Source organism: Nematolebias whitei, chromosome 21 (assembly GCF_014905685.2).
Source record: "Nematolebias whitei isolate Nwh7 chromosome 21, NemWhi1, whole genome shotgun sequence".
NCBI lineage: Eukaryota > Metazoa > Chordata > Actinopteri > Cyprinodontiformes > Rivulidae > Nematolebias > Nematolebias whitei.
Genome location: NC_056518.1, coordinates 23679291 through 23703993, shown reverse-complemented (window position 1 = coordinate 23703993; position 24703 = coordinate 23679291). Strand labels below are relative to the sequence as shown.

The following is a 24703-nucleotide window of genomic DNA, read 5'->3' as shown; positions in this document are numbered from 1 at the left end:
TAAACTGAAACACAGACGTGTGGTAAATGTAAAATTAAACTAAATTAAATAAACTGCAACTCCCGGATCCCAGAGCAAAACATGCAGATAATGAAGCAGAACCTTTGATTAGTAAAAATTACTTATGTGGAAATTTAAAAAAAGAAAAGCTGATTAAAATTGATTTTTAAATTTTAGATGTTTTAGGAATTAATGCTACAAATGTCTGGGGGAATTAAAAGTTTACTGGATGTAGCCAAGGGTGACCATTCATTCGAAGGGCTCAGTCAGGTGTGAGGGTGGTTATAAGATATTCACAGAAGCGTATTGACTTCGTCAGCCAAGTTTGAACCTAATACCTGCAGCTTGTGGGCTTTTTCTTTATGCAGATTTGTTTGTTTTGTTTGTTTGTTTATTCCAAAAATGTGAAACAGTAAGGGAAGAAAGTCAAACAAAAGGATTAAGGCTCTTAAAGACATAGATAAATAGAAGGTGGTGTAAGTATTGAGACAAACTAATCCATAAGAAGTTATTGTTTATACCATGGCTCTCAGTAATCTAAAATTGCTGTAGCATTTTCAGAAAAAAATACAGCCCTTTTGTTGTTGTTTATTGCAATATTTAAAATAGAATTAGTCATCTAACCATATTTTCAGTTCATTGAAGCAGTTGCATGATTGTATGCATGTGAATGTAATGATCCAAAATATTTTTTGTTCCATTTTCTTATTAAGGGGGGAAGTTTAAGCCATATATTTAAAGATAAAATTTTGTCTAACCTGGATTTGTGCATGTTTTTATACAGTGACATGAAATATAAAACATTATCTGTGCTCAGACAAATGTATCCAACTACATGGAACTTAAAATAAGTCAAAATTATAATTAATCCCTTTACATGCTGACATTGTTTTGTTCTTCTTCTTTCAGGTCCCTTTTCTATGAGGTAACATGGACAAAGTGGTCGTCTGTCTCCTACTTCTGGGAACTGCACTTACGATGGTCCATGCATGTCCCAAATATTGTGTCTGCCAGAACCTGTCTGAGTCTCTGGGGACGCTGTGCCCCTCCAAAGGACTGCTCTTTGTGCCACCAGACATCGACCGTCGAACTGTAGAGCTCAGACTGGGCGGCAACTTCATCCTTAAGGTTACCACTCAGGATTTTGCCAACATGACAGGACTGGTGGATCTCACTTTGTCCAGAAACACAATTGGCAGCATCCAGCCTTTCTCTTTCATAGATTTGGAGACCTTGAGATCCTTGCACCTTGATAGTAACCGGCTGACTGAACTGGGAGCCGACGACCTCCGAGGACTGATCAACCTGCAGCACCTGATTCTCAATAATAATCAGCTGAATCAAATCTCAGATTCAGCTTTTGATGACTTACTACTAACATTGGAAGATCTGGATTTGTCTTATAACAACTTGCGCAGTGTGCCTTGGGAAGCCATCCGCAAAATGATCAACCTACATCAGATGAGTCTGGACCATAACCTCATCTCCTTTATTGCTGAGGGAACTTTTACAGACCTCGAGAAGTTGGCTCGCTTGGATCTAACCTCCAATCGTCTCCAGAAACTGCCTCCAGACCCCATCTTTGCACGTTCCCAAAGCAGTATGATCATGAGCACACCTTATGCACCTCTACTTTCTCTAAGCTTTGGTGGAAATCCATTGCACTGCAACTGTGAGGTACTGTGGCTACGAAGGCTGGATCGTGAGGATGATATGGAAACTTGCGCTTCTCCAACTAGTCTGAAGGGGCGCTATTTTTGGTCTATTCGGGAGGAGGAGTTTGTTTGTGAGCCCCCTTTAATCACACAACATACGCACAAATTGCTGGTACTGGAAGGTCAAACGGCTAGTTTACGATGCAAAGCTGTTGGAGATCCAATGCCCACTGTGCACTGGGTTGCTCCAGATGACCGTTTGATCAGCAACTCATCACGAGCAACTGTGTATGAAAATGGCACGTTGGACATAGCAATCACCACACCCAAGGATTATGGCATCTTTACTTGCATAGCTGCTAACGCTGCAGGAGAATCTACAGCATCTATTGACCTATCCATCATTCAACTCCCCCACCTGACTAATGGCACAAATCGTACCACTCAGTCCAAGTCAGGACTTTCGGATATCACAAGCTCTACAAAGCTAAGTAAGGGGGATCCCAAACCTCTTCCAGAGAAGGTGGTCTCTGTATCTGAAGTGACTGCTGTCTCTGCTCTGATTAAGTGGACTGTAAGCAAATCAACTCCAAAGGTCAAAATGTTTCAGCTTCAGTACAATTGTTCTGACGATGAAGTCCTCATTTACAGGTAAGAATGAATAATACATCCCACTTATTTCCTAAGTCTGAACATTTGTTTTCTGGTCCAGGAGACTTTTAATCCACAATATATATTTAGCTTCAGGATATTTTCAGCTCAGGTTTCTCAGTTGTTTGCTAATTGTTCACAGTGTGTGTGATTCAAAAGGCAATTCTTCTGAAGTGATAGTTGAAGATCAATGTGCATCTTCCTAATCCTTCTTGATATATATTTTAATAAACAGTTGGTAGAAGTACCGTTTTATTTTTATTTTTTACATCATAAAGGGAAACTTGAAGAGAAAGCCTTGCCCCAAACTATTAATTAGAAATCCAAGAAGAAAAAGGATTATAGACCTCATTTTAATGTATCCCTCTTAAGCTGCTCAAGTTTATAGACGTGTTGGCTTGACGACTGCAGCCAGAGATATTTGAGCTCTGTGAAATCAATTTCCTATTTCAAATGAGAATGTTAAGAAGAAACATTCAACCAAAATAATTGCTAGGAAATAATAAAAAAAATATATATATATACATCTATATATTGATGTTTATTACAAAATTACCTGGGGTGCATTCAAGATGAAAACACGCTGATCAATGGTTTGACTTGGATGTGAATCGTTTAGTTTAAAATATGTAAAATGTGTTTATTTTTCTATAATAAAAATAAAACTAAACATTTTTAAACTAAACATTATCCATCCCCTAATGTAAAGCGTAAACATAATTATGGCCCTTTTGCCACAATGACCACATCATAATAAAAAAGTGTTGCATTTCTGAAAATTAGTTTCAAATGTTTTGTTGCAGTGTATGTCACAGAACATGGGGTTGGGAAAGTCTGATTAACTATTATTCTGAAATTATAACTAAATACAGTGATGGAGTAAAATATTACTTCCTAACACTGTTGATGCATCTTCCGTTCCTGGCAGATTCAATAATAAGCTTTTATCTGATTCCCTTGCATGCACACTCTGTGACAGGTTTCCATGGCAGAGTGGAGAAGACAATTTGAATGTTCAGAGCCGTTTTTTTTTCTGCCCGGTGACAGCATATTGGGTGACTCATCCTTATTTTTAATGAATAGAAACAAGATTTGCCACAGCTAAATTGTTCCCCTGAAAAAGTAATTTATTTAATGACTTTTTTTTTTTGCCATTTAATATTTATTACTAACACAATAAACACGTGCAGTTTGAGTAATCTGTCAGAGCCTTATCATGAACACTTACTTGTGGAACGTACATTTAGGGTGATCTATTGGTATTAAAGAAAAAAGTATTCAGGGATTTTTTTTAGTGATGTGGAGTATTAACTAAAGTGAGAATTATTTATTTTAAAAGTATACAGCATTGTATGATCTTACTCTTTTTAAAATCACAGATTTACCCTTTAAGTCTTTGATCTTCTGAGGCAAAGAAATACAATAACTGTGAAAGGACACATAATTATGGTTTTCAGAGAAATCCTATGTGTTGACTGTTTTAAACCAATGTGGTTTTGATCTGATCGTTGTAGTAGATGGGTGACGAAATTAATGTTATTTATACCCCAAAAATAACTGCAATGTCAATGTTTTAAACTGTAATAATGTTGTGGTTTAACAGATTTACAAATGCTCACCTACAATGTTTCCTTAACCAGCTGTTTTTCTCTGCCTGCACTGAAGCAACAGAATGAATAATAATCATTTAGAGTCACGTGAAGCAGCAGAACGATAGCATGAGTTGGAACATGTGAAAAAGCAGAGCATTGTCCTCTTTATGGACAAAAGCCAGTTGGGTTGAAAAAATGTACAATCTCTAAAGACACATATACAAGTAATTAAAAAAAAAAGATGCATGTGCTGCAAAAAAATAAATGAATAAAACTTATAGCAAAGTGGGCATACAACCAAAACATCAGTTTCTGCATGGCAGCACATGTTGGGTTAAATGTAACGAGCTTTATTTCTTCTAATTTTCTCATTCAAGCTTATAATGTTAATACAAGTAATTTTTCTTGTAAATGTCTGCGTATTATATGCAATATACAGTATTACTCAGAATTTGCTTATGCAGCGTAAGTTGCACTCATTAGCTATGATTTAACAAGCAGGAAGCTTTAGTTTGTGTATTAATTACTTGCCTGTAGCACCACATCACTGACTGACTAACATGCTCTCTTGCTCCTTTGATGCATATTTTAAATGCACAGGTACAGGCAGCTCTCATCTGAGGGTGCAGTTACACATTAAATATGATATAAAAGAAAGTCTAAAATTAATCTTTTAAATGTGTTATGTAACAAGTAGTGATGCTTACAGTATATTTCTGAGTGGGATTTTGTCATTTATAACCCTAGTTCCACAAACACACACACAAAGTCCACATTTTCCATTGAGGAATAATATTTTTAACATGTTCCATTAGACGTTTTAATGATTCTGGTGAAATGTATTACATTTTTAAAATGCAGCCTCTCAACCATTCATTTTCAAAGCCTTTTGTTGCTTGTCCCAACTTGTTGTTTTTTTTTTTTTTTTTTTTTTTTTCAAATGTGAAGCTGGCATCAAATTCAAAGTTGCCTTTATTTTATTTTATTTTTTTATAAAATTGACCTCATTTAAACATTTACTATGTTCACTCTGCTCCATAGTGAAATAAAAAGTGTTTTTGTTTTTAAATTTCACACAACATCACTGGCTATTCAGAATTGGGATTGTACTTTTTTCAACCACCGTTACTTATTTGTAGTTTTAGCAACTTGTCATTGTTACAAGATTGCCTGCTGCCATGGGGCCTTTCAGAGTTAAGTTTTCTGCAAGAATCTGGTTTCCTCCCACACACACACACCAAAAACCTGCATGTTAAATTAAGTGGTAACTCTAAATTGTCCATAGGTGTGAGTGAGAGTTGTGTCTCGTTTGTCTCTATGTGACCCTGTGATGAACTTGTTCGGATGTCCACCAGTCTTTTCACAGTGACTACTAAAGATAGGTACTAGCTCTATGACACTGAATGGAAAGGCAGTTAAATAAAATAATTTGACATAGATTTTCTTTTCTGTGCAACAGCTGTAGTAGCTTGGTGGTCAGTGCCATCGTCTGACAATACTGAGGCTGCACGTTTGAGCCTAGGCTGCGCTAGGAAGGATATCTGGCCTAAAACAATTTCTAAATATTTCATGAAAGTTTGCTTGCTGTGGCAACCCTTGTTTCTGCAAGAAGCTGATAGAAAGACAACAACATGAATATATTTATGACTTTGTCATGTTAATCAGTTTAGTTGCTACTTAATATGAACTCCACTCCTACTGCAGATCAAACCCTGGGAAAAATAAAAACAGTGATTTGCAATTCACTGATGTGTAGTTTTTTTTTTTTGTTTGCTTGTTTGTTTGTTTTTTTACATGCAAAAGTACTTCAGTTTTGTTCTGTGAAGTACAAGCATGTTCTCATTGTGGAATCATCACAACCATTTTGTAAACAGTCATAAAGTCACTGAGATTTTAGTGTTAGATGATTTTTGCATTTTATCATTATTATTTTAAATTACCCTTTTTTTTTCTCTCAATACCGATATGATTTAGGCAACAAAAGTAGTCAGACCTAGAAGAAATATAATTTGTTTTGTCTAAAAATGGTGCTTTTACAAATTTTTAAATATTGGGCACATTATTACCTGATGGGCAACACGGTGGCGCAACTGGTAGAGCTGCTGCCTCTCAGCGAGCAGGTCCTTGGTTCAAACCCCGGTCCAGGGGCCTTTCTGGGTGGTGTTTGCATGTTCTCTCCGTGCATGCGTGGGTTTTCTCCGGGTACTCCGGTTTCCTCCCACAGACCAAAAACATGCATGTTAGGCTGATTGGTAACTCTAAATCGTCCCTAGGTGTGAGTGAGAGAGTGAATGGTTGTTTGTCTCGTTTGTCTCTATGTGTCCCTGTGATGGACTTGCGACCCGTCCAGGGTGTACCCCGCCCCTCGCACAGTGATTGCTGGACATGGGCACCAGCGACCCCCGTGACCCAAAATGGAATAAGCGGGTAAAGATAATGGATGGATGGATTATTACCTGATGAGAAAAGGTCTTATTATAGTACAGGTTTGGGGAATGAGTTGGTTTTACTGTCATTAAAGAATATGGACTAATGCATATGTCAACCAAAAATGTAAATCCAAAACAGTTCTACAAAGAAACTTGTGGGTTCCTACAACATCTTGTTGATTGCCTTGTAGATGACATACAGGACTTTGAGTTTAAATTGAATTTTAGTCAAACGCACCAAGCTTCAGTTATTCCCTCATGTAAAACATCAGGAAGAAAAACCGAGTTATTTTTAAGCACAAATAATACATGTTAAATGGAACGTACTCCAAATTACATTTTGCCAAAACAATATTCAAAAAGTGGCCATTCAGTGCTTATCTCATTACCATTTGCTTCATGCATATCAAATGGGATATACTGCAAGCAATGGAGTCATCTTTCTGAATTACTCTATGCATATAAATAGCTACTTAGCATGCTTATGTTTTTGCTAGTTCTTTGATCTGCTCCAGTTTATCAGACTAATTCAAATATGCCTTTGACATTTTTGTTATTTAACTGAGTCTTTATTTCGTAAGGCAATAAGTTTGCAATGTTTAATTTTTATCTCTGACTTTTTTTTTTTTTTTTCAGGATGATTCCCAGGACTCACAGGGCGTTCGCAGTCACTAATTTGGTGCCAGGGATGCAGTACGACCTGTGTGTCTTGGCCATTTGGGATGACACTGCCACCACGCTTACAGCCACCAACATTGTCGGCTGTGTCCAGTTCGTCACCACGGATGACTACCCGCAGTGCCAGTCACTTCACAGTGGCTTCATGGGCGGCACCATGATTTTGGTTATCGGTGGCATCATCGTGGCCACACTACTGGTGTTCATTATCATCCTTATGGTCCGCTATAAGGTTACTAGTGGGATCCAAATGAGTAAATTACCTACTGTGAGTAACACATACTCACAGACCAATGGGGGAGTGAACAGGTTCAACGGCGCCCCACCACAGGTCAAGTCCACAGTGGTGGTCATGCGTGAGGAGATGGTAGAGTTCAAGTGTGGATCCCTCCAGAGCAGCCTCTCTTCATCATCATCTTCCTCTAACTCATTAGACAGCCAAACAGGAAGAGGAGCTGGTGGCCGCTACAGTGTTCAGAGCAGTGAATGCAGCACCCTGCCCAGCAGTAAGTTCAGGAGGCATGCGCATGGAACCAAAGCACGGCAAAATTTGGACCACCTTTTAGGGGCCTTCACCTCACTGGAGCTGCGAGGTCCAGTGAAGGAGCACCAAGGGGCTTCGAGCTCCTCCACCGCTCAAAACACCATCACAACGGTAGCTGTGGCACCGCCATCTGATAAAGAGCCCCTGCTCGGGAGGGCTGAGTCCACGACTATGCTTGGACGACTTCTAGGTTTTCCCCAGGAGGGTAAGCCTAAGAGGAGCCATTCGTTTGACATGGGCCATGTTGGGGCAGCACAGTGTCGCAGCAGCCAACCGCGCAGGATCAGTAACATCTGGACTAAGCGCAGTCTGTCTGTTAACGGTATGCTCCTGCAGTACGATGACAGTGAAGAAGAGAAACCCTCTTTTGAGAGCTCTGAGTGGGTAATGGAGAGCACAGTTTGAGTACAGACCATTCATAAGGTTTAAGACCAAACAGTAGATCGGTATCACAAACTGATGAAACAAGAGGGAGCCTTGAATAAGGTTCCATGACAAAGCTGTCTATATGAAGTTCAACCGTGTGAATACTGTTGAGAAGACACACAGATCAAAAAGTAAACGCCCATGATCAGAAATCTCAGACACGTTTGCCTATATGTGAAAATGTTCCATTTAAAAATAACTGGGGGGAAAATACCCATATGGAATAAATCCTGATCTGCAGTCAAGAGGAAAGATAAGACATTCAGAGTGGATTTATTACTTCTTTATCAAAGGACTTGAATACCAAGAGGATTTGCTTTGACTGTGATAAACTGGATCACAGTGTTGTGAACTAAAGGTTGATCCTGAACTACTCCTGCAGCAGAGTTGGACCACGTGAGCTAGCACAGTAGACACTTAAACTCATTTTTATTTTCATCTGGATTTTTTCTATCATTTTTATTATTTATTATTTGAGGTGATTCATCAGAAGACAGTGGCACAGCTCTGTAATGAGGTTGTAGTTAAAAATTGCTTACACGGGAGCTCCCAGGCACTTTTAACTCATTTTGCTCAATCACAAAATGACAACATAAAACATGCCCCAGATATGAGCATCACTGAACCACAGAATCCAGTGTTGTATTTCTACCTCAGGTTGTGTATACGAGCTTATTTCGTATGTGACAGCTTAAGCAAACAGAACAAATGTCCAAATGAAAAAAATCAGTATTTGTTTGTTTTTTGTTCTTGGACAGTACGGTTTTGGTGAAGTTGGATTGTGTGGAGTGGTTATGAGTAGTCAGTCACTTACCTGCAGTAAATGGTGGTCAGAGGGATCTCAGTTTCAAGAATCTGGAAAAAAGTTTCATGAAAGGGCCAAGCTAACGACTACTCTTCGCAGGGCATACTGTACCTTAAATCTTTCTTAATATTTGAGCAATGCTCCATGAAACTGGAGCTGAAGACAGCTGGTCAGTGGTGAAATGCTTTAGCAACCAGTTAGTCCACTTATCATGATAAGTGTTGCTCTGTCAATCAAACTGCTAAAAATGTATGATTTGTAGAAAAATTGGCATTACATATTATTTTGCTTTGATGAATTGTTAGCTTGCATCTCTCTCTGTATATATACATTTTTATTCAAATTCTCTAAACTGGGATCTAAAATTGTGGAGCCTAAGGCTTCAAAGTGTTCTGTTCCATACTCAGGTGGATAGCAGAGGACTTGCATATCAAAACTAATTAATTAATTAATAACAAAAAATATTAATTTTTGAAGCATATGCCCATTTTTTGCTAAATTTAATAGCAATGAGTGTTTGATAAATGGCATTGTATAAACAGATTTTAAAACGTTTTAAAGAAAAGTGCATTATTTTGGGCAAATTCATAAAAAAGCTAAACCAAGCAGAAGAAAATCTGCTAATATCTGATAATCCGTTTTAGCAGACAATGTAATATTTACAGTAAAACTAAGAGGTCAACAGAACCCAGCTGTTAAAGAGGAGAAAATAGCTTCCACAAAGTAAGTTTTCAGTTTGCATAACAATATTTCATTGTGCATTCTCAATTTGGATTTCAAATGGCATACCAAAGTCAACATGGCAACTCAGATATTTAAAACTGATTATATTTTATCAGGCTAATGTAAGATACTTATTATTTGTAAGCACTCAACACAACCCCACTTAAAAAAAATAAAGAAATGAGAATTCTCTTTTTAACAGCCAAACAGTTTACAACCAGCCAAATACAGTACTTTCCCCAGTTTTGCCAGTTATTTTATCTCCCTTTTGGTCAGTGTCGTAGGGGATAAAGAACAATTGATGTACACATTGTTTTTTTGTTTGTTTGCTTTTTTTTTTTTTTTTGTGGGGTGTTTTGTTTTGTTTTTTGCCTAAGAGTCCAGGTTCAAGCTACTATCAGTACAAATTACAGGAGCCAAATGGTGTTTGAAATTCATCAAGCCCTCTTAATCATTTGGCCAAAGCAGCCAACAGCATGATGTATCACTGGGCAGTGATTCTCTTCAGGCAACACAAACAAGAGAGCATGATAATCACTCATTTAGCCAGGATAAATGGAGGAATTTGTCATTTATTGGCTGGATAAAGGTCAGTTGTGCTGCTTATGAGAGGATGTTACAGCTGGAAAGATTAAATGTATTTCACAGAGAGACAGAGAATCATTTTCTGTTTACACATTCCTTGACTTATTTTCTTACGAGAAACAATTCATCCATTCTTTTTTCATACAAGGCTGTACGTTGCAAAATGATATTTTGAATTAGGCACTATTCAAATCACTGCCTCCAGTCAGTGCAAGCCTGCATTTTAATGCCTTTCTCAGTATTCTGTGGGACTCTGCTCTAATTGTTGAATGATCATCGAGTTTATTTCTCCTACAGTAGGTGTACTGTTCTGTATAAGGACATATTTTTTTGTACAATATCTGGGTGAGAATGTAAAGGGGTGGGGTGGGGATTGTGCAGTAGTACTTTTATTTTCATGTCAAGCAAATGGTGAGAAGGTGTGTTACTGTGGTGTACCAACAAGGTCCTTGTTAGTTGATTTACTGAAATGGGATTTTACATGGTGCCATAAGTGTGGAGAGTGTGGAAATTCCTAAATGGTTGTTCCACTTAGATGTCTAAAAGTACATATTTCCTCACACACCTCAAGTGGTAAATCTTTATGAAGCCTTGCTTTTGTTGCTTGCAGGTTCAAATATTTAGAATTTAAGCTGCAGAGTTTTACTGAAATGCTCCCTCGATTTTTTTTTCTCTCTTTCACTTTCTGTTGGTGTTTAACAAGAATCTGGTTTATACAACTTTATAAATCATATGAAGTCTTAATACCAGTAATATTTTTGCAATGACTTGACATTTCAAAGCCATTTAAAGAACAAACTGATATCTTCTGCACAACTAACTATTGACACCAACAACACGTATCAGCCTACACATAAATCCATAATCAACGCTCTGCTCAGTACCTGTAATGAACATGTTGCACAACTTGTGAATTATTCAGGAATTTTGGAGTAAAGTGTGCATGAATATACAGACTTTTTATTTAATAAGGTTAAAAAAAATCTTCCTTAAAATTATTTTTCCATTTATAGTTGTTGGAATTATCCTTTTCTAATGATTTAGTAAAAAAAAATCACCAGTGTGGCTGCAGAGATTTCGATATTTAGTTTACCAAGAAATATTGATTTTATTACTAAATGTATCTTTAAAAAGGCGAAGTTAAAGATGTTTCCAAATTCGCAGCTGGCACAGTTTTTTTTTATTTTGATTATTTTATTTAAATATCATAAAAAAGGAATTTTATTAACAGTAAAACATTTTGGGTGATGTTGCTTTGCAGAACTTGCTTTTGATAATGCACCCTCTTGTGTTAACAATAATGTTCACAAAATTATGTCAAATTAAATATTTGACAAATTGTCTAAGGAATATTTTTAAGAGAATTAACCAAACGTTACATTTATTTCTTATTTGTTCATTTCATGGTTATTTGCTTCAAACCACCATATAAATGCTGCTATTTTTTTTAGAAAACTGCTTTTTCTTTAGAAGAAGATTGTGTGGGCATGCAGACAAAATCAAAACCATCTGCATACTAAGATTTCACCAGAGGCACCCGGGTGCACAGGTGTGTTATTGATCTGTGTGAAGTAGTCATTCAGCCTCTCAGCTTGTGGCACCATGCATCATCAACCTGAAGTCCACCAACTAACCGTAAAAATCTAAATGTGTACCTGACCCAACATAGACATGATTCTCACCTGAAGTTCTACGACAAAAACAAACAAGAAAAAAAGAACTGTTTGTGTGAAAACATTTTGCTACAAAAGAATATAAAAACACTGATAAATTCCTATGAATCAAACTGGCTCTGGTGTGTTGTCTCGATTGTTTGTATTTTTTTATTTAATTTTTTGCCTTTTATGAATCTCATATGTTGAAGTTTTGTCTCGCTCCGTCTCTAAGCGAAGCATGAGAGACACATGGAGTGTCCTTCGTTCATCCTGCAGCTGAGCCGAGGGTTTACCTCCTGAGCTCCAGCTGCTGACTCACCTCGGCATTGTCCTCATTCCAAATCACCTGTACATGCAGCTCCTGACCGGAGCCCATAATAAGGCCCTAATTCATATAATCTGTTAGGAAAGGTGCTTACGGCAGCACAGAGTAAATATAATCGCTGCAACGGACGAGCGTTGCACGATAAGATACACAACTGATGAAGGGTGCAAGATATGTCAAACATAACAAAAGCTTTTATCAGGCTGTCATGAAAAACAAAACGTTTAAATATAGACTTTGGAAAGAAAAATTAAAGATATGTGTTTACAAGTCATCAGATAGCAGTAGCAGCTTTTATTAAGCAAGTGAACTGACTCACACCTCAATGAGAACATCTGAAATCTTAATTATATATAAAATAAATAAATAAATAAGTGAAAACAGTCACCTTTTAACACACCTGACAGTGTTCTTTTAATATGTTAGCACTGATGTGCTTCCTGTCATGGCCATGAGGAAAACAAATTAGAGCATCAGTTTGTTCATGAATTCTTTCTCAAGTTATCGTTTAAATTTGTCTTCGTTTTGTGTTTGCTGAAATTAAAGCTGAACATGAGGTCGCGCCGCAGGTCAACTCCTCAGCATGAATTATTGCTAAATAAGATTTGATGACTGAACAACATTCACAGCTTCTTAAAATGTGCTTTGGCTCAAAGTCAAACAAAACGTCACAATTTAAACGTACCGCAAGAGATATTCATGATGTTGCATTTAAATGTTTTAATTGAAAAGATTCATGTCATTTGAAAAACAAAACTTGATACATTTTAATTGTAGTTTAAGTGTTATGTTTGTGTGAATAAAAACTGGGTATGTGGGTGAACACATACCCATACTAACATTATTAGCATGTTAGCTAATAATGGTTCATCAGTTGAAGGATTAATGATTGTATATGAGTCATAAAAATCTGTGCATATCTCATCTGCTTTATTATTGTCTGCTAACCGATCTTACAAAACACAAACACAGCTATAACTCAGTCAGTTTTATAGCCATTGAGCTAAATTTTTGTGTTAGTAGTTGAGCATCATCACCTAAACAACTTATTTGTGATCTTTTTTTTCCTGTATCTCTGCAATAGCAAACATACCATGGACAGTACCACTGGACAGATTTTAATGACAATCCCGCAAAAAAATGTGTGTACATGTATAATTAACTTTAGGAGTCAACACAGTTCAAAATGTCTATCAACGCCTGACTTTAGGAAACACAAAAATTTGCTTTCAACTGCTCATTCAACCTATATTTATACATGTTAGTCACATTGAGTCGCGAGGACTCATTTACAAGAGAAACCTGTTTTAAACAAAGAACACAGATGAGGTACAGACAACAACAGACAATCATATGAAAGCATATACAATTAAAAGTAAATAAAATAAATTGTATAAAAATTAAACAATAACTGCTACATTTTAAAATTATGTAAAATACTATAAACAGGAACATGTCTGCGTTGGTTTTTGCCACGAACTTAACAATTTTTTTTAAATACCTTTAGAGAGGTCCAAGTCGACAACTTCAGATCTTTTTGCAAGGTGTTCCAGGAGTGGAGTAGGAGAAGACCATTTTGCCAAGTTTGGTCCGCACTGAGGGAACACTGCATGTAATTATGTCTTGAGAGTGCACGCTGTAACTGCACTCACTTTGTGACATGTAGGAAGAGATGTATGAAGGCAGCAGACCAAGAAGTGATTTAAAGATGAAAAATGAAAATATTCCAGTATGAGAGTCTGTGTGAAGTTAATGATGACCAGTTAAACAGTGAATACAGGGTGCAGTGATGGGTATGGTAGTTACAGCCAGCTTTGAATCTTAGCACACCGTGATAGACCGCATCCAACATCTGGAAGGTGCTTGCAGGAGCAGTAAAGTTGAGCAGGAACTTAATTGGTTTCACATATATTGACCTAAAATTTGTTGTGCTCATGGCTGACCATAATCCCTAACACATACTTTTTGCACAACACATTTGATGAAAACATTGGCTTTGACTGTTGACACAAGAAATGCACTAAATTCTGAGCCCCATGTATAAAGCACTACTGTGGGCCTCCTTACTCAGTGTATCAATACCTCTCATGCACATTTTCAAAACCATTTTCATTTCAAACTTTTGGGGGCTCCTCTCTGGCTCTGGGTAAATAGTGATGTGAATTTGTTGTAATGAACTATACACATGTAAAGCTTGTGCTGACTCTGACAGCACAGAAAACAGACTTTTGTTTCCAAACTTTACATTTTACATGAGGTCTGTGCAGCTCCAGTAGACATGCTGCAGGACAAAAAGTATATTTTATATTGATGGTTTCATGCTCTTCACCTCTACGCAAGGATGTCTTGTTTGCATTATGCATAAGACTAAGTATTAATGCATTTCACAGTCTTGTTCATGTTTCTGTTTTAGCAGGTCAAACAGGAGTGCATGTAATTTGTGTCAAATGAAGTTTGAGTGCAGTCATTAGTAACATGATGTGTCGTTTGCTTGAACAATGCAGCTGACTTGTTTTTTTCAATAAGGTGAAAAATTGGAATACTCAAGATTAATATGTCTAGTTTTTTTTTTTTTTTTTTTGTGATATTATTAACTTGTGAATATTACCAAACTGCTCCTAAGCATTGCTTACTGGTAACATTCACATTAATCATCCTTCTTCTCTTTCATCTTTGACCTTAAGTGCTTTATTCCAAAAATCTATAGCCAATGTTTTATTTTGCAGGGCAGTAACCCCTTTTAGGTTTTCTGTATTTTTTTTTTTCTGTAGTTAGTTTGTTGCAGCTTTTGCACACCAGCAACCCTGCAGTGAGTCTATCCATGATCCTTTATGCCTGAACACGGCCTGCAGCAGTCGAGTTTGTATAAAAGCTCAGCAAACTGTGTTGGAGGTCATGACACAAAGTTTGCAGTAGGAGAGAGTGAGGGGGTCTCATATTCCTATATAAAGTGGGTGTCCATTACAGAGAGCTCTTTGAAAGCTAGCCTTATCTACCATCTGTAGCCTCATCACCACTTTCATGGAGCTTCTTTGTTTCCAAAACGCTACAGTAATAACCAGAATATTAATAACACATGAGGAAAACTCAGTGTGGGCTTGTTTATCTAACTGCAAACTTGTCCAGCCAGAGATAACTTTGAAATGTGAGCATAGCAGATGTTATTTTGTCTTGCCTCCGAATTGGTAGCTTCTCGCTCTGGCTGTAATAAGCAATTAAGTGATACTTGCCGGATGGTGTGTTATTGTGTCAAGATAAAAAAATAATAATGTTCCTGTGGAAGGATGGGAAATGCAATTTAATCATCACATTATTAGATTTGCTGTCAGTCAGAAGGTTCCTTTACAGGGCGTCACACATTTTGAAACTATAATCGAATCCTGATATATTCATATCTGCCAATATTAAGAAATAATGCAAATGCATCTCCTTATTTTCACAGGAGCTGTTCCAACTAAAGCGGCACAATTTATCAGGAGTTCGTTGTTATTGCAAAATCAACATACAAAATGTCATCACCGCAAAGGACAGCAATGAAACGTAGCGTATTGTATTTCAAAGTGTCCTGCATTCACACTTTGACTGCTAATGCTAATAATAGCAGGTGTGGGGCCCTCACTGCACTTAATGCTCACATCTGATTAAAATAGTGCCTGAGTTGTTAAAGTACACGGAGAGTCTTATGAGCATCAGGATGATAGGGAAACTAAAACAGAAGCAAGGTAAATGTACCGTATTTTCTGCCGTATAAGTCGCATCAGGCCAAAAATGTCTAATAAAGTGGGAAAAAAAACCATAAATAAGTTGCTTCGTTATATAAGTCGCATCTACTATGCATCATCACTGATGCATCGCATTTGTTATGCGTCATCGCTGACCACCCAGAAACGTGGGCCGGTGTTGTGCCTAAATTTATTGGCTGCCAAATGGCGCCCACGGGAGTATGCATGGGAGTACTTTAACAAGAATTTAACAAGATTACCATTTAAGAACAATTATTTGTTTGCTCGAAATTATAGCAAAGGTGTGCCTCAATTGAACTTATCTTTAATAAATGCACTTTAATGGTCAAATCAGCTGCATTTGGTCTGGGTGATGCAGTGAAATGAAGCTGATTTGACGTTTGCTCCAGGAGTTACAAAGCAAGATGAAGGTGGCTTGTTATGGAAAGTGTCTCATTAATTGCCACCTTTACCTATTAATGAAATACTTGGCTTGCCATATTACTCAACCACCATCTAGTGGCTGAAAATTGTAGTGTTCAATATCTTCCATGTCAGAATGAATGAAATCATCTGATCTCAGCCAAGAACTGGGTTATAAATATGGGGGGGGGGGGGGGGTGTAGTAAATGTCCATCCATCCATCCATTATCTTTACCCGTTTATTCCATTTTGGGTCACGGGGGTCGCTGGTGCCCATGTCCAGCAATCACTGTGCGAGGGGCGGGGTACACCCTGGACGGGTCGCAAGTCCATCACAGGGATACATAGAGACAAACGAGACAAACAACCATTCACACTCTTACTCACACCTAGGGACAATTTAGAGTTACCAATCAGCCTAACATGCATGTTTTTGGTCTGTGGGAGGAAACCGGAGTACCCGGAGAAAACCCACGCATGCACGGAGAGAACATGCAAACTCCACCCAGAAGGCCCCTGGACCGGGGTTTGAACCAGGGACCTGTTTGCTGAGAGGCAGCAGCTCTACCAGTTGTGCACCGTGCTGCTGTAGTAAATGTATAAAACGTATAAAACAAGTTAGTCGTTTTGGTATATAAGTCGTAGGACGTGCACATTAATTCAAAAAGGTGTGACTTTTACAGCGAAAAATAGGGTAGTACTTAATACAAGCTATTATACTTTTTAACATTGCTACTGTTGCGTCCTTCATTGAGCAATAGCTACTCTTTCCATGTAGAAACTAAGCTTAGCTCTAATTTGTGCTGAGTACCTCTGAATAAATTCAATACTTAACAACAATTTAGCTCTTGTTGATATTCTGCACCAACAAATTGAATTGTGTAAGATGGACAACTAAAATCTCATAAAACACGGATTGGATTGTTAGCACATATTGAAAATATTTATTTTCAAGTTCTTTTATTAACTCCATGAACCTTTAAACATGTCTCAAAAGCTTTTGGCTATTATAAAAGTGAGGAAAAAAAAAAACATGATATGGCCTCTTGTTTTCATAAAAGTCCATCATGTAACCGAAGATGAAAGCCATTTATCTACTTCTAATGCTATAAGATGTAACGGGAAAATTGCTGGTAAGGTTCTTTGCAAGAAAAAAAATTATCCATCTGCAAAAAAAATAAAACATCACACTGAAGTAATTGGAAAGATTTCAAGAACAAGTACCTCAGATTTACCATTTATATGCAAGTCAAGCATTACTCACTGGATCTGACACCTCATTAGAAGAAAATACCGTTGTGTAATGGAGGGGGGGTTCTGTATTACCTTGACTTTTTTACATTTAAATTTGTGTCCTGCGGCAAATTTTCTCTTTATGTTACAAAAATTGTTCAATCAACCTCGGTCTTTTATTTCTTGTTCAATTATTTAAAGTTTCAACCTTGTGCAAAGAGAATCACGCTGACCGACTTTCCCTCTGGTGATGCATCTCTTCACACCGGAGTTTTTCCAAACAGGATGATGCACAGTTTCCAAATGTCCAATCACTGCATGCCTTGTGTTGCAACATCTCTCCACCTAAATTGATTCTCCTTTCCGCACATCCAACCTTTCATCTGTCAGCTCAAGGACTTCTGTGGTACTTGAAGTTTGAACTCACATGTGAGGAAAGATTCTGACACTGAACTCACCTCCGTCTATTGTTGATAGCTCTGTACAGAGAGCATGTCAATACTCGCTGCTGCAAGTTCAAGAAGAAAGTGAGGAACTGAATTCCAAAAAATGCATTTTTATCACCATACACAGATTTTAATTTAACCTTAAAATCTGTGTGCACAAAGTATTTAACTTTATCTTGCAGCCGTTACTTGACAGATAATCATTACAATCTGACTCCAGAAAAGCTCTGCTATGTCAGTATTTACTGATGCAGGGGAGCATTGAATAAAGCTTTAGTTCTTGCCACATATAAAAAAAAGCCCGAGGAAAGAAAGTGAAGGGTAACAAAGACGACTGTGACAGTCTGATTTGAATTAAATGTGTCTACCGGGTAATTGCATTTAATAGGGTTTGTCTACATGTATTACCATTATAAATTGGTTTAATTAGAAACATGTTATCTGTTTAATTGTGAATAGGAATGCCTAATGATAAAAGAGTGTTAAAATTGATACTATTATAAAGAGGGGTCATCTGATTTCAATTGTCTGTGGTTTGTGACCTTTAAATTTTCATTTGTTATATGTTTTGGTAAACGATTATAATAACAAGGATTAATAACTGTTTATGTGCATATGCAGGTATTTCCAAGAGCTAATAGTGATTCTAGTCACAAACTGAACATGCATACACTTCAACACTTGCTCTTGTCAAGGGCGCCTTTCTCCTCCTCTCCCTCTCCGCTTTCCTTTGCTCTGTCCCATCTGTGAAACTGCTTTAGAGCCTCTCTTCTACAAACTTTTGAATCATAATTCTGCTATGGATTTGGTCAGTTGGTCCATCAATACAATTGATAACCTTTCTTTGACGAGAAGACAGGCTTTAGGTGAGCTGATTTGTCCTGTTGGCACGCATGCAGCTGCATCAACTTGGAAGACTTGATGACGTGTTTATCCCTGCTGTCATTTGTGGATGTTAAGGATGCATATATAATTGAATTTATGATAACTGGTTTCCTGCATATTGGATTTGGCTGGTTTCTGGTTTATCAACAAACAAGGAAGTCGCTGGCAGGAAATTTGGACCTGGTCAGACTGCCTGCCTTATATGATGGCTTGGTTCATGCCTCGAGCACCCAGACTCAAATGCTTTTGACAGGATGGATCAGATCTTGGGGATTACTCTCAGGCACGGTGCAGCGGTGTGGCCATTTAATTTTGACGTTTCGGAACCGAGTGGATTAACACAGACTCAAGGTAGATGTCAGTAAAGTTCTGCCTGTTCCAAAAAAATTGTGTTTATCTGAATTCAGCTCCATGACTGGCCTTGACAGGCCGCCTTATCTTAATTCACCTGGAAGCTTTGTAAACCTTCAATGCTGAAGGTTTAGAGGGGCTGAATCTGTTGTCACTTCAGGACTCTGGATTCTATGTGATATCCTTGGCTGTCCTCGGCACCCCCCGCGAGTGTACGGATCTCTCCAGAGGGAACTATGTGAACTGAACGATTTGCAGTGCTTCTGTGTTTTGTCTCTGGACATGGTCACCGCCCTTGCATCCCCTTCCCCTGCGAAATGTCGGCGTCATTGTGTGCTTGTGTGCAAGTTTTTTTTTTTTTTTTTCATTATCATGCTGTGAACCTTCAGCCAAAGATTAAGAGCATGTTAGGATTTTTTTTTGTCTCCAAACCCTGTGTTGTCATTTTCACCACTTTTAATTGTCTGTCCAAACAAGTCTGACGTGTAAATGAGTCTTTGAGGCTCAGTGTGATTTATCTGTTTAAATAAAGGTTGAATGAATGAATGAATGAATGAATGAATGAATGAATGAATGAATGAATGAAGAGTATTTAGATCTACAAAAGACATCAACAATTCTTAGTAGTCATGTTTTTGATTGCCTGATAAATTTTGGTTTTGTTATGGGTTTAAATTACAAGAAACTAGTGGCATATTTTATAATATAAATATTTACAGTACAGGAATCTCTCATTAATTACAAGGGTTACATTCCATTTCTCAACTCTTAAACCTATGTCATTTTAACAAAATACATATGTACTGTATATGTAGCTACTAAATTGTACTCACCAGCTTTGCAGAACACAGTGGCTCAGTTCAGAATTTTCAGACCTACCCTGCCAGGCCTACCCTGCCAGTTCTGGTCTGGTTCTGGTCATCTCTCTACAGCCCTTGAGCTTAAAAACAATTTTGGAGGGAGCTGGACCTTCGGCTGGCCAGCACAGGACCACACGGTTGTCCTAACTGAGTCCAAATCTGGATGGGGGAGGTCCTGATGGGCTCCGGAGGGAACACCGAACCTCCAGGTGGCACCTCCCTGCTTGGGAGACCTCATGGGCCAGCAGACGGTACTCAGATTGACCAATGAGTCGTAGGTTAGCTTCTGATCTGGTCCACGGTCGATTCTGTGCTGCTCTCATACAATGGGCAGCAAAGTCACTGAATGAATAAGGAACAATTTTTTTCCGATTGGATCAAAACTTTCTCTCCTTTTCAGCAGAAGGCAATGGCTGGAAGCATTATTGCTTCTGGGAAATGTAGTCCTTTTGAGTGGCAATACAGTATATGCTTATTTAGAGAAAACTACAAAATGTCTGTGACTGACCTAAGTATTTTTTCATTAACTTTTACTGTATCCTGTACTGTCCCAGTCACGTAAGTAATATTAAAGTTGACAATCGTGTTGTGTACATTTTTTGTTTTTCTCGTGTACAACCTTACTTTGAAAATCTGTGAAAGAGCGAGTGCGCAAAAGTCAAACCACAAAGTAGTGAGGTACTATTGTACATTTTGGTGCAAACACATCAATTGAAAAACTGCAAAGTTAACCCAGAACTAATTTTGGTATGTTTACAGTCAACTGGATGTTGTGCGCTCACTCAGCATGTTTGATAAAAATAAATGAAAATTCATATTTCATGGCTGCTGTGAATTTACCAGCACATGTTTGGTCCAGGCAAAGTGTAAATGGCATAAATTAATATATTAAATATGAAATTGTATGTCAACAGTTTTTTTTAAACAAACCTAATACCTGATCTGCTACTGACATTATGACTTTGAGTAAAACAGACACAATTACCATACTTCAAGAGTGGATGTGCAATTCCTCTTTTTTTTTTTTTTTTCCAAAACAAAAATCATACAAACAGGGTTTGCTGTGAAGAATAGCAAACTTACAGACTAACCTGCCACAATTGCATGCTGGCTCATGAAAAATTAATATTATTCCAGGTTTGGTTTAAATGAAAAAGTAATTTTATGAACTGATTCATGACGGAACAGCATCTCAGACGGCGAGCACAGCATAACAAAACTCAGCGTGGTATCTGAGGCGCAGCAGGACTCATCCCAGCAGCTTACCTCAGCTCACCTCTTTGTAGAACATTGTGTAAATGTCATTCAGTTAATAGAGCAAGGGAAGTATTTGGAAACACAAATTGTTTCTCCTGGTGGCTCCTGCGCTGCCAACATCCATTGGCATGTCACCCAGCTGTTTGTGTTGACAAATGGAACCAAATCGCTCCATCCGACTGTAGCGGGTATATATTGTAAACTTCTTTCCAGATCTCATACATAAACATTGCTATTTAATTGGAGCCAGAGATTTTATTTCAACAAGAAGCAGAATGCATATTAATGAGTATAGTTTAGAATTGTAAAAACTGTAGGAAATAACTCTACCAAGGTTGAGCCAAGTCCTCTGGGCGAATGCTTCTTCAGAGGACCGGACTCAAACTTTTTAGATTAATCTACCTGGATTATTGAGCATGCATCTGGACATGTAGGAAATAACTTGCTGAATAACTTGCAATACTGTTTTATCAGGTCTACTTGAGAGGTAAGAAGTTATCCTCAGTTTAATTTTTTTTTTTTTTTGCTTCTTCCTGTGTGGAAATGAAGACATGTCATGCATCAGATTTATACGAGTGTTTGCATATGTTTCCCAAAAATGAAAAGGACTGGAAATGTTGATTGTATGCATAATGTTGACATAGTCCTCAAAGGAGTCACAATTTGCCAACAGTTTGAAGTATTTCAGTAGCAAAAGTACATGAGTCTCAAGGCCCCAGTATACTCAGGCGTACATCAGTCTGTGGAGATCCGCGGAGGTCTGCGCATACCGGATTAGAGTCAAAGCGGACGCCCGCAGGGCATGTCCGTGCAAAGCTCAATTTTTATGACCATGTACGTGTACTCAGTATTGCAGAATAAACTGCCTGGCTACAGACTGTTTTGTATGCAACACCAATGTATTAAATTACCCTTCTTCATCCCTGATCTGGTTTAATGGCCTTTTCTTTTTCTTTTTTGCCAAAAGGCAAGCGATCTTTTCCTCCTCCTCTGTTGACGCCATGACTGAAATGGTGAGAAATGTAGGAATTTGCCACGATCGAATTAAAATCATGTACAGCATGGCTGGGGGAGGGCCTGGAGATTTCCTGGTAGGCTTATATGATGTGTGGGCTGTAGGGCCAGCGCTCCCTGTTTTTTTTGTTTTTTTTTTATCTTTTTATTAACAACAAACAAACATTGAGGTTGCCAATTGGTCATTTGCTGACACGCCTACTGGATTTATTGACCGGTCGCAAAAAAACCCAACCAAAAATCGAGAGCTGGCAGCCCAGCAGCCCCAGCAGTGTTCTGTGTTTATTGTTATTTGTTTATTCCAGCCTTTTTTTCTTCTTTGTTTAAAGCAACCCTCTTGACATGGACAATGTATAAAGAAATGTGATTTTATTAGTTTTTTTATTTGTTTGTTTGTTTGTTTTTTAAGTAAATAAAGACAAAAACAAATAACCAAACGAATTAAAAAATTGTCTTAATGCATGCTCAACAATACATGTAGATAAATCAAACAAGGTCGAGTCAAGATGGGTTCTTTCTGTCCAAAAGAATAACCCGTCTAGAGGACCTGAGAATTTAGAAACTATTTATTTCTTCATGCACCTAAATGAACATGCACTAAAACAGATGGAACAAGCAATGTCCTTGTATGACCTACATTTGCTGTTTGTGTTTTCAATTTGCACTAGAGTGAATTCTCTCCTGTTTCTCAAAGTCACTGCTACATTCAGTAAAAAGCTCACCACTGGGCTGTACACGAAAAACTCTCAGCTGTGACAAAATGCTATGATTTTTCAGAACATTCAAAAGGTAAAATATTCTGCCATGAAAATGTGTCCTGCCAGATATAGACAGAGCTGGTGTTTGACAACAGTAACTGGCTGGCCAGCATGTGTCCTTGTACCAACATCTTTCAACCTCTGTCAGTTCCCCCCCGAGACATTATCAGGACTTTAAACATACAGTAGTTTCCCAGGTATGTGCTTTAAAATAATGCCCCTCCACTTCTTATTTTCTGACAGCACACCCTCTTGTTATGCCTGAAATCCCTCTGGATGACCTGAAAAAAACTGCTGGGAAGCACAGAAGATAAATTAAATAAAATTGACACAACTTGGACCCAAAGTAAAGCCCGCTTTATTTATTTTTTCTTCCTTTTTCAGTGTTTAATTGATTGGCTAGGCTAATAGGCCATTTAAATGAGCATGCCACATCTCTCTTTAGTTGACTCTTGTCAAACCAGTCTCAAAAACTCTGAATTAATGGTGCATGGTGGGAAGACTGCAAGTGGGTCTGAATCCATGGGGGGCTGAGACATAAAGTGCCTTTATTGTAAAGCGCTATCCCACAGAAACCTCTTGGAGCTTCCTTTGGCAAGCTGCACCAGTGCAACATTTTTCTCTGCCAGTTTTCAGCGATGCATAAAGTAGTGTGAAATTTATAATATAACTTAACCAACTTTCCTTCACACTAAGAAGAGCAGGTCACTGTAAGGATTTTAACTATTTGCAAAATCATCATATTATAGTAGAAGTTCTGCAATTTTTGACAGATGTGGGACAGGCAAAAAGAGACAAACAAAATAATAAGTGTAATTTTTGGTTGTGTGCATTTGCTATATCACATGTATACTCTAATCACTAGAAAAAAAAATGGATTGCTTAGAATTTTTGCAAGATTAAGAAAATAATGCCGAAGTCAAGCTTCACCTAATAATCCTTTAAGGCAATGGCACCCAGAACGATGGAAATCACAATAATAAAACAAAAATATAGAATGTTTTAGCATGTATTGGTGGATTGAAGCCTTGTCTGCAGTAGTGTGGGTGTTGCTCTGGTCTGTTGCAGTGAAGAAGCTGAGTCAGCTGGTAAAGTTTGATGTACTGCTCCTTCTGTGTTTTAACTTTTATATGGTCAAAAGCTAACGTGGCTTAAAGAGCCTCTCTGCTATTGTTGTTTTGTGAATTGAACTCTAAGAAGTTAAGGACTGATTCAACATGACTTATGTTTCTGAATGAACTGACCCAAATGTGTTTATATATATATATATATAAATATATATATATATATATATATATATATATATATATATATATAAGTAAAAAAAAAAAACATGTTCTCGTTTACTTTGTACAACCCCTGGGTGTCAGAAAATTAGTTAAATCTGAAGCAGCTACAATAAAACACTACCAGCACATTTGTTCATCTGGCATTATAACCCAATAATGAGACTTTTTTTTTGTTTTTTTCCAAAAGAAACCGTGTTTGCACTATGTATTTTGGTGACATTTTACTTGTAACGGAGAATTTGCTGCTGCTCTCGCAATTCCTCCCCCACGACTCCTCAGCACAGCCTCATCACTTCAGCTGGTGTAAAGTGGGTTTCTAAAATTAGTCTGTCTGTTGTACTGTCTCCCTCTGGGGACTCATCTTCCGCTAGCTCAAACTATCTATCTCTTTTATCAT

General features: G+C 37.8%; 1 protein-coding gene across 1 annotated transcript; it reads left to right on the top strand.

Annotated features, from left to right (window-relative positions):
* Positions 1-913: 913 nt before the first annotated feature.
* LOC119427523 (leucine-rich repeat and fibronectin type-III domain-containing protein 2) lies at positions 914-8380 on the top strand. Its single transcript, XM_037695152.1, has 2 exons — positions 914-2306; positions 6964-8380. Exons 1-2 carry the CDS (start codon positions 931-933, stop codon positions 7952-7954), a joined length of 2367 nt encoding a protein of 788 aa, XP_037551080.1. The 5' UTR covers positions 914-930; the 3' UTR covers positions 7955-8380.
* The last annotated feature ends 16323 nt before the right edge of the window (positions 8381-24703 follow it).